The sequence below is a fragment of the Molothrus ater genome, chromosome 30 (assembly GCF_012460135.2).
Source record: "Molothrus ater isolate BHLD 08-10-18 breed brown headed cowbird chromosome 30, BPBGC_Mater_1.1, whole genome shotgun sequence".
In the NCBI taxonomy this organism is placed as follows: domain Eukaryota; kingdom Metazoa; phylum Chordata; class Aves; order Passeriformes; family Icteridae; genus Molothrus; species Molothrus ater.
In genome coordinates this window covers 736,191-751,847 of record NC_050507.2, presented here as the reverse complement: position 1 = coordinate 751,847, position 15,657 = coordinate 736,191, and the positions used below count along the sequence as shown (strand labels likewise).

General features: G+C 47.3%; 1 protein-coding gene across 2 annotated transcripts in view; it reads right to left on the bottom strand.

Annotated features, from left to right (window-relative positions):
- SCN8A (sodium voltage-gated channel alpha subunit 8) overlaps window positions 1-15,657 on the bottom strand; it is a 47,814-nt gene that overhangs the window by 12,930 nt on the left and 19,227 nt on the right. For both annotated transcript variants that reach the window (XM_036399923.2, XM_036399924.2), the window contains exons 9-19: window positions 15,309-15,515; window positions 14,748-15,035; window positions 13,190-13,549; window positions 11,561-11,696; window positions 9,535-9,773; window positions 9,186-9,359; window positions 8,136-8,492; window positions 6,627-7,097; window positions 4,810-4,927; window positions 3,501-3,655; window positions 2,657-2,830 (exon numbers count right to left, since the gene is read on the bottom strand). In XM_036399923.2, the coding sequence (XP_036255816.1) occupies window positions 2,657-2,830; window positions 3,501-3,655; window positions 4,810-4,927; window positions 6,627-7,097; window positions 8,136-8,492; window positions 9,186-9,359; window positions 9,535-9,773; window positions 11,561-11,696; window positions 13,190-13,549; window positions 14,748-15,035; window positions 15,309-15,515 (2,679 nt within the window). The remainder of the gene's footprint in view (window positions 1-2,656; window positions 2,831-3,500; window positions 3,656-4,809; window positions 4,928-6,626; window positions 7,098-8,135; window positions 8,493-9,185; window positions 9,360-9,534; window positions 9,774-11,560; window positions 11,697-13,189; window positions 13,550-14,747; window positions 15,036-15,308; window positions 15,516-15,657) is intronic.

The window sequence follows — 15,657 nt, the reverse complement described above, 5'->3', positions numbered from 1 at the left end:
TTGGGGCATGTGGCTGATATGCTTTTTCCATCTTCTTATGGGTTTCCCCAGAGGACTTGGAATGAGATGATTTTAAGGTTTCTTCCAACTCAAAACATCCCAGGATTCTACGGTATCTTCCCCAAAAGTAAGTGGCCACAATAGATTGGTTTTTCCACCCCATTTTAAAATTTTTACTGCTTTGAACCATGCCAGGGGTGTCCCAAAGGTTCCAACAAAGCTTTTGTGAGGCAAAATCAGCTCAGCCAGGCCAGGGCAATCCTGGTATGTTAAAATCCTAAATATGAATATAATTAAATATAGAATTGTAATGGTTTTGGAGATGTGGTGTGTTTAAATAACGCTGTAAATGTAACACTGGAAGTGTCCCATCCCTGGAAGTGTCCAAGGCCAGGCTGGACAGGAATGGTTAAAGGTGTCCCAGAGTTTAGGGTCCCTTCCAGCCCAAACCATCGCTTGAACAAAGAATTCTCACTCTCAAGAGATTTTTCCCCTCAGGGTAACACCTTACTCCCGAGCAGGACTCTAAGACCATGCCAGAAAAAGGCTGTTTGAGCTCTTAATAAAGAATCTTTGAGGATTATTCCCTGAGGACATTCCAACAGAAGACACAGCAGGCACCGAGGTCGGACAAAGGGAATCCCAGATTGACTGAAAAGCAGAATCCTCCATTATTACCCAGAAAAAGTCTTCACAAACACACCCGGGAAGCTTTGGGGATGAGGAGGAGGGGAATTGGACAATGCTATAGCAACCTGCAAAATAACATCCAAGAGTGTTGTTAGGATGCAAAGGCTCATTCCCTGCTGCCCTGGCTCGCTCCAGCCCCTTCCACGACACGCCACAAAATCTGGGGTTCAAAAAATGCGATTCAACAGATACGGGACACAAAGCATTGCTGAGGTTTTGCTGAGGGATGTTTTGGCACCTCAAAGTCACATTTCAGATTTTTAATTTTTTTTTTTAATTTTTTTTTTTCTCCCAGGGAAAATTGTGCAACTCTTCTGTCCACGACATCAAGGGGAAACAGGAATTCTAAAATTCCTAAAGCCCTGGGAATTGCAAACCCTTCTGCACTCGTTCCCTCACTGTTCCCTTCCTGCCTGGAAAGTTCCTGATCTTTACTCCACTCCCAGACACATGGGAAGGAAATTAAACGTGTACCACACCTGCCCATTAAACTGCAATTAAATCGGAATTAAACTGGAATTAAACTTGTACTTTATCTTCAGGCAGCAAGAGAGATCCAGAAAATAAATTTATTTATTCATTTATTTCCAAATGTAAATTTATTTATTTATTTATTTATTTAAAATTTATTTTCTGTCAGAAAATAAAACTTATAACACGCAGGTCGTGTCCAAGGAAAGGTGTTGAGGGGATCAGAGAGGATTTTAAAAAAAAAAAAAAAAAAATTGAAATTTAAAATTTCAATTTTCCTACAGGAAGCAGAGTTTGAGTCACTTCTGCCCCTGAATTCCAAGCTTAGTTCCTTCCACCTACTCAGGAATATTTCCAGAGTGATAATGGTGCTGAACAGCAACTGAATCATACACAGAGTGTTCCAAAGGAGAAGCCTGGAAAAACTGGGAATTCTTTTTTAACATACTTGCTCTTGGGGCAGCCACTAGAGCCACTGAATCCCAGATGGATGTGCTGAAACACTTTAAGAGAATCCAAGCACTTGGGATTCTAAATTTCCTGGTTCTGAAATTTCCTATTGAATTACACCATTTTCTACCACTCTGGACAGCAGAAATTCCATTTATTTTAAATTCCGTTTATTTTAAATTCCGTTCATTTTAAATTCCGTTCATTTTAAATTCCATTCATTTCAAATTCCATTCATTTTAAATTCCATTCATTTTAAATTCGATTTATTTTAAATTCCATTTATTTTAAATTCCGTTTATTTTAAATTCCTTTTATTTTAAATTCCATTCATTTTAAATTCCATTTATTTTAAATTCCCTCGCTGTGCTTCAGAGCCAAATTTATTGCTAAAACTTCTCTCTATTGTCTTTTTTTCCCTCCTAATTCTACAATTTATTCACCTTTTTTTTTTTTATTTCTAAGATTTATCCTCCCTCCCAAGACGTTCTGCAGGGGATTCCAGGGTGGATCTGTCCCTCACTCTCCACTACTCTGAGCTTTTTGTTTGGTATCATCCTGCTCTTTCTTTCCTGTCTCTTTTGAACAGAAGATGGGTAACGCTGAACTTGATTGTGCTCAGTCAGCTCTCCAAGGATTGAGATTTTCCCAAATCCAGTGCTCAGGACTGGGGTGCCGGGATGGGGAGGTTCTGCTGCCTCATCACCCCCTCATCATCAACAACGCAAGAGAATGATTACAGAGGGTGCAACTCCCAGGAACATCCCCAAGGAATTCCACATCTGCACAGCTTTCCCACGGTAACACCTCCACAACACGGCCAGGTCTCCTAAAAAATTCCATTTTCAGCACAGAAAAAAAAGAGCCAAGGGCTGGAAAATCCTCCTTGGTCCCTGCGGGGCAGAGATCCCACAGCTGCACAGAGAGCTGAAGGGCTCCTTCCCCTTTTTGGGAACTCACAGATGCTGGGGCTGTTAAATGTGGGACCCAGGTGGGATCTGAGGAGGAACCGTCCCAAGCAGGAGGAAGAGGAGAGGATACATACAGCCACGATGAGGAAATCCAGCCAGCACCAGGCGTTGGTGAAGAACTTCACAAATCCATAGGCACACCACTTGAGCAGCATCTCCAGGATGAAAATGTAAGTGAAGACCTTGTCTGCGTACTCCAGGATGGTCCGGATGGTTTTCCTCTGCTCGATGTAAATGTCCTCAAAAGCCTGGAAATAACCAGGTGCAAGTGTCATTAAATGGGATTTATTGCACAGCCCAGGAGCTTCAAATTACACTGAAGTGAGTCCAATGTACAGTTATAGATGAGCTAAATATATAGATTTTAAAATTTTTTAAATATTGAAAACTAAGTATTAAAAATATATATTTTATATATATATATAAACACATACACACTATATATAAATATATAAAAATAGATAGATATATGGATATAGATATAAAGATATAGATAAAGATATAGATAAAGATATAGATAAAATACATATATTTTATTAATATATACATAAATCAAACATAGAAAATTGATTTTGTTCCAGTCACAGCTTGGACTTTACGGTGTTGGAGAGCTTTTCCAACCTCAGCGATTCTGGGATTTTTTGGTTTTTTCTGTGAAATCAGACATAGATAGAGGCTGACTTTTCCCCAGATCCTCACATTTCTAGTCAAACTAGGATCAGAACCCAGATTTGAAGGCTTTGTTCTTAATTTAAACTAAACAAAAATCACTAATAAAAGCTTGTCTTGTTTTCCAGGTAGGGAATTCCAGGATTTGCTTTTTCCCAAAATTTCCTGTGCACCATCAGATGTCCCCAAGCCCAACCCCTCTGAACCGCTGGGGTTTTGCTTTGGTTTTTTATTTTTAATTTTACTCACCAGAGCCCCACTGCTCAGGAGGATCATGAAGATGATGAAAGTCTCAAACCAATTGTGCTCCACAATTAGGAAACAAGTTTTCCTCAAGGTCCACCACGACTTTCCCAGCCCCTCCTCAATATTGACCTGACAACACTTGCAGCGCTGCATGCAACCTAGAACAGGGACAGGGCACAGTTTCACTCAGGAAACACAAGATTTGTGGTAAAAACATTAAATTCTCACTGTCTACAAGCAGCTTTGATGTCACCAATATGAACCATGCTGAGCGAGTTTAAATTTTCGCGTTCTTGAGGATTTTAGGGTTGTTTTGCCACTTCCGTGCCTGGGCACCAGAACTGACATCAATTAGGGAACAGATCAGCTCGTTCTGTTTGGTGAGGTTCACGTTCTTGAGGAGACAAATGGAAAACTTGCTGATAAAATAACCTTGAACCATTTAAAGCATTTTTTGCCTTGGGAATTCCTGTAACGGATCGGCCCTCGACAGACATCGAGGCCAATTACAGGAAAGGAAAAGTACTCAGCATCTGAGTACTCGAGGCATCAGCTGCACAAAAATCATCTTGTTCCACTACAGCTCATCTCTGACTCGTTAGAAATTCCCCCTCTGAGGGTGGGCAGGCCCTGGCACAGGGTGCCCAGAGCAGCTGTGGGTGCCCCTGGATCCCTGGAAGCGGCCAAGGCCAGGCTGGATGGGGCCTGGGGCAATCTGGGATGGTGGGAGATGTCCCTGCACATGGCAGGGGGTAAATCTGGATAAGTTTAAGGTCCCTTCCCACACAAACTACTGAATGATTTATGGTCTACATCCTAGCAGTGGCAGCTGCATCTCTGAGAGCTTCACTTTGCAAATTCCTCTGAACCAGTGCACCAGCATCCAAGAAGGGCCTCGAGATAAGCTGAGGGCCAGCCCTGACCCAGGCTTGTGGAAGAGGTTTCACAGCAGTGTCTGTGAGCCAGAGAGAATTTGATAAGAGGATCCGTGTTTAGCCCTGAAAGAATTTCCTACCAAGGTCACTGACGTAGAAACCAAGAAAGAAAAGGATAAATAAGAGAAACCTGCGATTATTCCAATGAGCACTTTGTTTGTCTCTCGTGACCAATGAGCAAAGCGTAAACTTACGAGTTTCGTGAGAATGTACAAAAAGCACGCGTGCTATAGTAAAAACAGTTTGGAACCTTCTGAAAATGGATTTTTTTGCTTTGTTTTGTCTCTGCCTCAGCTGTGACACAGGCCAACCTAGCCCTGAGGTGAGCCCACCCAGGCTGCTCCCCAGAACATCCCAGAGCCTCCTCCTTCTCTCACCCTCTGTGAAACAGGCATCGGGGTCCAGGTACTCCTCCGGTGCCTCCACGGGCACTTCCTCCACCTCAGGCTTTATGTCGATGGTGCTGCCCTCGGAGGAGCTGCTCTCGTCGAGTTTCTGCAGCACAAAACCCCAGCTCAACCAACACCAAACATCAGCCCCAAAAAGCACCAAACTTCACGAGGACTCAGCTGTTTGTTCACGTTTGCTGCCATGGAAGTTGTTTCCTCACTTCCATCACTGAGATCCTGACCCAGCTTATGTCTGATGTTAACAGGACAGGCAGGATTAAATATTTACATTATGAAAGGTGTCCCTGTCCATGGAGGGGCTTGGAACTAGATCATTTTTAAGTTCCTTTCAACTCAAGCAATTCTATTATTACACATAATTTACTATGATAATATATTTTTAATTTATATATATATATATATATTTAGTATTTTTACATTGCATTTTGTGATTATACATATATTATTTATTTTCTATTTTATTTTACTATGATTATATTTCTTTTACTATAACTATGGTAAATATGTATGGTATACATTTAGAATATATAAATATATACTAAATATAAAATTAAATACAAACATATTTAGTATATATAAATATATAGGATACATAAATATATAGTATACATCAATATATAGCATACATATAGTATATATAAATATATAGTATTTATACTATACTATTTATATATATTTATTATTATTATTTATTATATATTATTTATTAATATTTATATTATACTGTCTATATATTTTATATATAAATATATACTATATATAGTCGATATATTTATATAACAATTCTATGATTGCATACATTTATTTTATATATATTTTTATTATATAAGTATTTGTGCCTTTCTACAGAGCTACTAGCACAAGAAATTCCATTTTGAGTGCAAAGACAACGTCCCAACACAAACAAAAGCTGAGTGCTGGAACCACCCAGCTCTCCCTGGCCCTCCCAGTGGGCTGAACGCCCCGAGTGAGTTTGGAGCCCTCCAAACCAACACCCCGAGTGAGTTTGGAGCCCTCCAAACCAACACCCCAAGTGAGTTTGGAGCCCTGCAAACCAACACCCCAAGTGAGTTTGGAGCCCCCCAAACCAACACCCTGAGTGAATTTGGAGCCCTACAAACCAACATCCCAAGTGAGTTTGGAGCCCTGCAAACCAACACCCCAAGTGAGTTTGGAGCCCCCCAAACCAACGCCCCAAGTGAGTTTGGAGCCCTCCCTCCCAACACCCCAGGTGAGTTTGGAGCCCTCCAAACCAACACCCCGAGTGAGTTTGGAGCCCTCCAAACCAACACCCCGAGTGAATTTGGAGCCCTGCAAACCAATACCCCGAGTGAATTTGGAGCCCTGCAAACCAACACCCCAAGTGAGTTTGGAGCCCTCCCTCCCAACACCCCAGGTGAGTTTGGAGCCCCCCAAACCAACACCCCAGGTGAGTTTGGAGCCCTGCAAACCAACACCCCAAGTGAGTTTGGAGCCCTCCCTCCCAACACCCCAGGTGAGTTTGGAGCCCTCCCTCCCAACACCCCGAGTGAGTTTGGAGCCCTGCAAACCAACACCCCAAGTGAGTTTGGAGCCCTCCCTCCCAACAACCCAAGTGAGTTTGGAGCCCTCCCTCCCAACACCCCAGGTGAGTTTGGAGCCCCCCAAACCAACACCCCGAGTGAATTTGGAGCCCTCCAAACCAACACCCCAAGTGAGTTTGGAGCCCTCCAAACCAACACCCCAAGTGAGTTTGGAGCCCTCCAAACCAACACCCCAGGTGAGTTTGGAGCCCTCTCTCCCACCTCCTTGCTGCCATCAGGATCCGTGTCGCTGCTGAAATCCTCCGTGTTGAGGTTCTCGAAGTCGGACTCGCCCACGGCGATGGGGACGCGCACGGTGAGGTTGGGGTTGTTGATGAAGGACATGTGGTCCTCGTCGATGATGTATTTCTCCACGCTGCTCCCGATGCCGCTGGTGGTGCCGTTGCCGTTCTTGAGGAAGTCGATGTCGCGGTTGATGTCGGCCCCGGTGTGGTTGGCGATGCAGTTCACCTTCTTGTCGTACAGCTCATCCAAGGGCTTCACCTCGTCGGCCTCCCTCTGCTTGAAGTGGGCCTGCATGAACTCCCTGACCTTGGCCTTGGTCCAGGCAATGCCCTTCTTGATGCGGATCACCGAGATCTGCAGGTTGTTCATCTCCCCGTCGTCGTCCGTGGCTGCCAGGTTGTCTGCGCTGAAGGAGCTCAGCAGCAAGGCCAAGAACAGGTTCAGCACCTGAAAGGGAAGAGCTGATGCTGGACTGACACACAAAGGGGGGGTTCCCAAAGCTGAGCAGAGCTCCCAGCACCCGTGCCCTGCTGATGCTGCAGAGCTGTCTCCAAACACCAGCTCTGGTGGCCCACAAGCTCATCCAGGTGCCCAGGTATGACCTCCTGATGCTGCAAAAAGTTCCCTGAGCAGGGACCCTGGTGCAGCTCTGAGGAGTCCCAGGGGTCCCTGGATGGAGCCCCTTGCAGGATCGGGACTGCAGATGACAGAGAGGGATTTAATCCTCACGGGATTTAAATTCAGCCTTACTTAGTCCCATCTCTGCCCCAAAGAAAAATGGGGAAAATCTTGGCATTTTGAGGGATCACTCCCAGCTCTACTTCCTCACCCACATTTAGTGACCATCCCCAAGGCTTATTTTATCAAAACCCTTTGGCAAGACAGGACCTCTCAGAGAGAGCTCACAACTACTTTGAAGAATTGCAACTGTTCATGTGACTTCATTCTTGCTCACATTTTCCTCCACAGACTTTTCTTCATGAAATTCAAGGCCAGAAGGAAGCATCATGATCTAGTCCAACCTCCCACACAACAGGCCGTGCAGTTTCACAGCCCATTCCTGCACACAACAGCACCTCATGACTGAGCAGTGGGCAGGTTTTAGAAGAAACCTCCATTCCTCATTTTAACACTTCAGGCCACCAAATTATTTTGTTTTCTGGCAATTAAAATGCCAGGTTTTGCTTCTTTTAGCTTCTTTTCCTCCTCAGGTCAGGTGTGTGCACCTTGACTGAGGCTTTTATACCTCCAGCTTTTCTTGCAAAATGCTTCGTTTACAGGTGACTGTTTATGGTCCTCACCAAGCAAAAAATATCTTTAACATTGTGCTACCAAAATTTTCTGATTGATAGATCAAAGGCCAAGAGGGACCTGCACAGGGCAGGAACAGACTCACAAACCATCACTCCCTCATCCTGGGCGTCTCCCCAAGTCCTACCCCATCCAGAGGCAACCAAGAAAGCCCACCAGTAACCATTTACTGACCACTAAATTTCCGATGACCATGACCATCATGAAGACAATCAAGCACATGGCCTGTCCTGCCACTTCCATACAATCCCACATGGTCTCAATCCACTCCCCACACAACACACGGAAGACAATAAGGAAGGAGTGGAAGAAATCGTGCATGTGCCAGCGGGGTAGCTCACAGTCCGGATTGATCTTGCAGACACACTCCTTGTAGCTTTTGCCAAAGAGCTGCATTCCCACCACGGCAAAGATGAACACGATGATGGCCAGCACCAAGGTCAAATTCCCCAAGGCACCCACTGAGTTACCAATGATTTTTATCAGCATGTTCAGAGTGGGCCAGGACTTGGCCAGTTTGAAGACTCTCAGCTACAAAAGAAACAACAAAACAAACGAATCTTAAGCAAAGAGGAAAATAAAGCAGAACTTCCTAAAGAACAACCATCTTGTGTTTCACATAAAGGTGAGTCCATGCTTCTGCTGCTGAGGGTACAGGGAGCAGAGAATGCTTAACCTTTCTGGAAAGTTGGGCTTGAGTATTTTGTACTTTTGTAATCAGATGTTCCCCACACACTGATCTCCCTTCCCAAAGGAAAAGTCACCCTTCCCTGCCCAAATGCAACAAGCTGCTGCTCAGATTTCATAAAGAGCAGTCCTGAAGAAAGAAGAGACCATAAAAAATGGCACCACTCAATCTCTCTCCTCCCCAAACCCAGAAAAAAGTGATCTTCCCTTGTTCTATGTAAAAGGGAAAAATTCCTTACGTGAGGGGAACAGCTGGAACTGTATCAGGGAAGGGATAGGTTGGATATTGGGAAAAGGTTCTTCCCCTGGTTGGGCACTGAGCAGGGTCCCCAGGGAATGGTCACTGCCACAGCTCAAGGGACGTTTGGACAACACTCCCACGGATGCCCAGGGTGGGATTGTTGGGGTGTCTGTGCAGGGCCAGGAGCTGCACTGCATGATCCCTGTGGGTCCCTTCCAACTGAGAACACTCCATGATTCTGTGATTCTAAGCTCCATGAAAATAACATTGAAAAAGAGAGCTGGAATTTGGAATACCAATCGGAAAGATCGCAGCACGGAAAGTCCCTCCACATCTGCCAGACTCAGCTCCATTAAACTCAGGGAGACAATAAACCCATCAAAGATGTTCCAGCCTTCTTGAAAATAATAGTATGGATCCATTGCAATGAGCTTCAGGAACATTTCTGCCGTGAAAATCCCAGTGAAAACCTGGAGTGGGGAGGAGAGACAGGCAAAGAACACACACAGAGTCATTTTTAACTTATTTTCAGACCTTCAGGCTAAGCCTCGACAATGCAATTGATTCAAAGTCCAAGCCCACATCAACACTCCAGGCATCCCAGCAGGAGCAGACCTGTGGGGAGTATTTAGCAGATTTCCTCACCAGATTTCCTACAGAGAGCACGTGCTCGAACTCGGGGGTCATGGGGTGGTGCTCCATGGCCATGAACAACGTGTTCAGCACGATGCAGATGGTGATGGCCAAGTCAACAAAAGGATCCATGACAATTAAGTTCACAATCTCCTTCAGCTTCATCCAGTATGGGTGGCATTCCCAGATCAGGAAGGTATTGGCAAATTTGTACCAGCAAGGGGGACACTTCCTCTGGGACTCTTCCAGCTCTGCAGGTACAGAACAAAACAAAACAGAGTTCAGGCTTTATCTCTGAGGCCAAAGAATTACAAAACTGTGAACTTTGTGGAAATGGCCATGGAGGTGACACGAGAGAAGAGCTGGGTCGAGTTTGTGGGCAGGCTGGACATCAGGGAGAAATTCTTCATGGAAAGGGTGGTCAGGGAGGGTTGGAGTCCCCAGCCCTGGGCATGCCCATGGAATGACAGGATGTGGCACTCAGTGCTCTGGGCTGGGTGACAGGGTGGGCATTGGTCACAAGTCAGACCCAACGACCTTGGAGCTCTTTTCCAACCTCAAGGATTCTTGGCTTCTGGGATTTCATGATTTTACTGAGCTCCACGACTTTTCCTCTGTCCCTACACAACACCTGCACCAGGTCACCAAACCCGCAGTTCTAACCCTGTGCTTCAGCCCCATCAGCATGATTCAATGCAAATTATCCCAAATGAAGGGTTATATTTAACTCAGAACTGATCAAGGTAAAGCAGTTAAAACCAAAGTTACAGATTCCAAACTGCCTTTGCTGCCAGTTTTTAAATAACTGAGATGAATTCTGTGCTGAACACAGACACGGTCTAAAAGAGGAAAGAGGTGACATAATGCTGCAAAGGATTTTCAACAGGAATAACCTGATTAAGACTAACTACATCCATTTACAGAAATCAAACACAGAAATGCTGTGTCCATTGATTTTTTTTCTTTTTTTTTTTTTTTACATTGGCTTATCTCAAGTGCTTAAGGAAAAAAATACAAACGAGGAGTTGCCCCCATTTGTTGACTTGCTGGTTCCAGTCAGGCCATGCAGCTGTGCACCCTCACCTTTTATTTTTTATGGGAAGGGAAAGGACCACTGTGCTCTCCTTCCCATTGGTTCTCTGGTTGCTTAGTATTTAGTTGCCTTGGAATTTCTGAAGTTAAAAAGAGGCCCGTGGCACTGGAGCCCGTAGGCGTTTGCGCAGGAGGGGAGCGGCAGCAAAACCCTGCTCTGTTTCTAAGTATATTTAGTTTTCCTACGATTTTATTGCAGGAGACAGCAGGAATTTGAGATCATCAACCGCATGTGGCTGCTGTTCATGAATTCTTGCTGGCTCCTGCATGACATATTGGGAGATCTCATCTCCATGTGCTGTCCATTCCAGAATTCCCACCAGCCACCAGCCCCTTTCTCTTCTGACAGCTGTCACATCGCAGCTCCCAGTGCAGCTCCAAGCCTCCTCTCCCACGGCCTGGAGCAAAGCAAGGTCTCTCCAGTGCCTGGAGATGACAGAAGACAGAACACCCGGACCTGACACTGCCTTACCCCTCTGATCTCCACACTGCATTCTCTTCGTTGTAAAGTTACAACTCTTTTGCTGCCTTTACCTCCATCTCTGTGCAATTTGGATGCCAAAACTAAGTAAAATAAAGTCTAATAAATGTTTCTTTACTAATAAAGACACAAAAGAAGCAGATTTAAGGAAAACCATGCATGAATACGTACTGCTCTAAAGCAGGGGGAGCTGAATTCCACTAGAGCAGGTTGCTCCAAGCCTTGCCCAACCTGACCCTGCACACTTCCAGGAATGGGGCAATTTCTCTGGGCATCCCCACCCTCACAGGGAAGAATTCTGTCCCAGTATCCCATCCATCCCAGCTCTCTGCCAGTGGGCAGCCATTCCCTGTGTCCTGTCCCTCCAGCCTTTTCTCCAAAGTCTGTCTCCAACTCTCTTGGAGCCCCTTTAGGCACTGGAAAGGGCTCAAGGGTGTCCTTCTAATCCCTAAATCACACACCTACCCTCAACAAGGGTGTTGGTCAACCCAGTCATGACACTGTTGGTCCGATCCTTCCTTCCATAGGATGCATTCACCTGATCCATCGAGACCAAGAGAGACCCACCAGGCTTCTTCCTAATTTCAATCTCAGTGGTACCCTGAAAAATTCAGATGATGATTAATACAGACTCGAGTCTTCTCTCTTACCCACTCTCAGCCCAGAAATGCAGCACTCAGTCTGCATTTCCATATTCTGTATTTTCTATATTCTGTGCATCCCTCTGTCCTTCCCACCTTCCTACAATATGCAAGTGGTCCAACCAAAACCCAAGCCCTTTTTTTCTGTTGGACCAGTGCTCTGCAGCCTTAGACAAAATACGGAGACTGCATTTTAGAGAACGTGTCTAATTACATACGATGTCATTAATTCTCTGTACTAGAACCAAACAGATGGGCGTGCTGGCCAGACCACATTGGTCAGAACATGCTGGTCAGACCACATTGGCCAGACCATGCTGGTCAGACCATATTGGTCAGAACATGCTGGTTAGGCCATGCTTGGCTGACCAGACCATGCTCGTTTGACCACACTAGTCAGACCATGCTGGTCAGATCACACTGGACAGACCATACTGACCAGACCATGCTGCTCAGACCATGCTGCTCAGACCATGCTCCTTTGACCACGCTGGTCAGACCATGCTGAGCAGATCACGCTGGTCATACCAGACCATGTTCATCTGACCATGGTGGTTGGACCATGCTCATCTGACCAGACCATGCTGCTCAGACCATGTTGTTCAGACCATGTTGTTCAGACCATGTTGACCAGACCACGCTGACCAGCCCACGCTGCCCAGATCATGCTGCCCAGACCATGCTGACCAGCCCATGCTGCCCAGCCCACGCTGCCCAGACCATGCTGCCCAGCCCACGCTGCCCAGACCATGCTGCCCAGCCCACGCTGCTCAGACCTGCTGACCAGCCCATGCTGCCCAGCCCATGCTGCCCAGCCCACGCTGCCCAGACCATGCTGCTCAGACCATGCTGACCAGCCCATGCTGCCCAGACCATGCTGACCAGCCCATGCTGACCAGCCCATGCTGCCCAGCCCATGCTGCCCAGCCCACGCTGCCCAGACCATGCTGACCAGCCCATGCTGCCCAGACCATGCTGACCAGCCCACGCTGCTCAGCCCATGCTGACCAGACCATGCTGCCCAGCCCATGCTGCCCAGCCCATGCTGCCCAGCCCATGCTGACCAGCCCACGCTGCTCAGCCCATGCTGACCAGACCATGCTGCCCAGCCCATGCTGCCCAGCCCACGCTGCCCAGCCCATGCTGACCAGCCCACGCTGCTCAGACCATGCTGACCAGCCCACGCTGCTCAGCCCACGCTGCCCAGCCCACGCTGCTCAGACCATGCTGACCAGCCCATGCTGACCAGCCCACGCTGCCCAGACCATGCTGCCCAGCCCATGCTGCCCAGCCCACGCTGCCCAGCCCACGCTGCTCAGACCTGCTGACCAGCCCATGCTGCCCAGCCCATGCTGCCCAGACCATGCTGCCCAGCCCACGCTGCCCAGCCCACGCTGCTCAGCCCACGCTGCCCAGCCCACGCTGCTCAGCCCGCCCCACGCTCAGGCACTACCTCGGGCAGGATGCGGCCCCCAGGCATGCTGGAGGGCGGCCCCCCGATGAGGGACACGACGCCGTTGCAGTCCACGGTGCTGTTCCTCTTGATGCTGCGGCGCAGCGTGGGGAAGATGCGCGAGGAGCGGCTGCCCTGGCTGTAGCCGCTGTAGCCGCTGTAGCTGCTGCGCCGGTCGCGGCCGCGGATGGGGATGAAGAGCGAGTCCCTCCTGCCCTCGCTCTCCTCCACCGTGCTGTGCTCGTCGTCGGCAAACTCGTTCTCCGAGCCCGGGTCGCGGAAACGCCCCTTGTAGCTGAAGATGCTGCTCTTGCTGTTGTGGCGGGAGAGGAAAGGGGAGCCTGGGATGCTGAGGAGAGACTGGCGGAGGAAGAGGAGGGCAGAGTGAGTGTTGCAGCTCTCTGGCCACACAGAGAAACAGACAACTCTCCCAGGCATGGTTCTGGGAAAGTCTGTGAGAAGATCAGAGGAAAGAATGAGAAACAAATCTTAACTTGCTGCACCTGGAGTTTGTGAACGTGAGGAATGTGTTATGGAGATTTGTTTACCAAAGGGTGGTTTCTTAATTAGGCAATGGTGATGGTGGTTTTGGTTGGAGGACCAATTAGGTCCAGCTGTATCGTAACTGTCTATAAAAGTATGGGTTTCTTAATAAAGGAAATGATCAGTTATCTATGTCTATGTCAGTTATCACCCAGCAGGAACCCCTTTGCCATGACACTGCAGTAAGGTGGAAAAATAATAAAGAAAGTCCTTTCAAAATCAGGCCTTCTCTGGCTGATTTTTGAAGTAATCTCTTCTTTCTTTTAGAAGTAATTTCTTCTAAGCCAAGCTAGCATTTTGCAGTTCCCATGTGAAAGCAGTCCTGCTGTGAGCAGTTTGTTAACAAAACCAATCTATTCCTGGGTCAAAAACAACTGGCACCTGTATAAAGTGTTTAGATAGAAACTACACTGTTAGACTTAACTCTACACTGTTAATCAGAAAAATGAAAATTATCTCTCACAAACAACCTTCCCTGCACGTACACAGGGAGGGTCTGAGTGACCAATCCATGCAGCATAACAACTTTTGCCCTTGGACACTTCCAGGAATGGAGCAGCCACAGCTTCTCTGAGCAACCTGTGCCAGGAGCTCCGCACCCTCACAGAGAGGGAATTTCTTCCCAGTATCCCATCCAGCCCTGTGCTCTGCACTGGGGAGCCACTGCCCCTTGTCCTGGCACTCCAGGTGCTTGTGAATGGTCCCTGTCCATCTGTTTCGCTCCCTCTCCAGGCCTGCACAACCATCACCCCTCACTCCTTGGCTGCACTGTCAGAGCTGCTCACTCCTGGCTGCTTGAGCCGTTTCAGTGGAGGAGTTACCTGGCTGGATTCCTCAGGAACAATTCCTGCCAGGGGAAATGTGTGTGAGAGTCATCAGCTTGGGCTCTAAGTGTTCTCCTGACCCAACAGAGCTCAGGACAGTGGGCAGAACCCTTGAGGTGCCAACAGGAATCTAATCCAGAATATTATCCTGACCTCAACCACAAACATTAGTGAAGGAACAGAAAAAATACCTGGTTCATGATGGAAAACTTCCTTCCCAGCCTGTTATCTGGCAGCCTGAACGCCTTCCTCCTCATGCCATCCTCAGATTCCGACTTGAACACCTTCTCATTGTCACACTTCTCATCTCCTTCCGACAGCTCCTTGTCCTTCCGCTTCTTCCTCCTGTTCCGCCGCTCCTTGGCGCTCTTGGAACTGAGCTTGGAGATCTCCGAGGAGCTCCGGGACATCCTCCCCCCACCATCATCTTCCACAGCATCTTCAGACACCGTCCCTGCCGAGGTGACCATGGCAGCAGCCTGAGGGTGCGGGCAAGGGAAGGAAAAATAAATCACATCTTTCCACCACTGATGCTCCATTTGCTGCTTGAAGAGAGAATTTGGATTAATGCACCTGAGTAAAAGACTCTGGGGCGGGACTGAGAGGTTTATTCTCTCCTTGGAAGAAACTTGGCAGCCAGAATTTGTTAGAATTTTTATAGTCTGCTTGTGCAGGTAGTAAAATCAGCTTCTCTGGAAACCTGGGCCAGGGCCTCACCACCCTTACAGACAGGAATTGGTTTTTTTTCTCACCTGTGCTTCCTCCTGCTGCTTTTTCAATTGTTCCAACATGGCCTTGAATTCTGCCTCCTTCTGCTCTGCCTCCTCCAGGGTCGCCTGGTTCTGCTCCTCGTAGGCCATGGCCACCACAGCCAAAATCAGATTCACCAGGTAGAAGGACCCCACAAAGATCACCAGCACAAAGAAGATCATGTAGGTTTTTCCTGCCGCCCGTAAAGTCTGGAAGCGGAAGAGAATGGCAGAGGGATTAGAAAAGGGAAAGAAAAGCAACTTCAGGCTTCCCTGACACGAGATGCAAGAGCTGATCCCAAGTTTCTTGACCTGAATGTTTCTAAGAAAATCCAGCAGTGCTGAATATTCC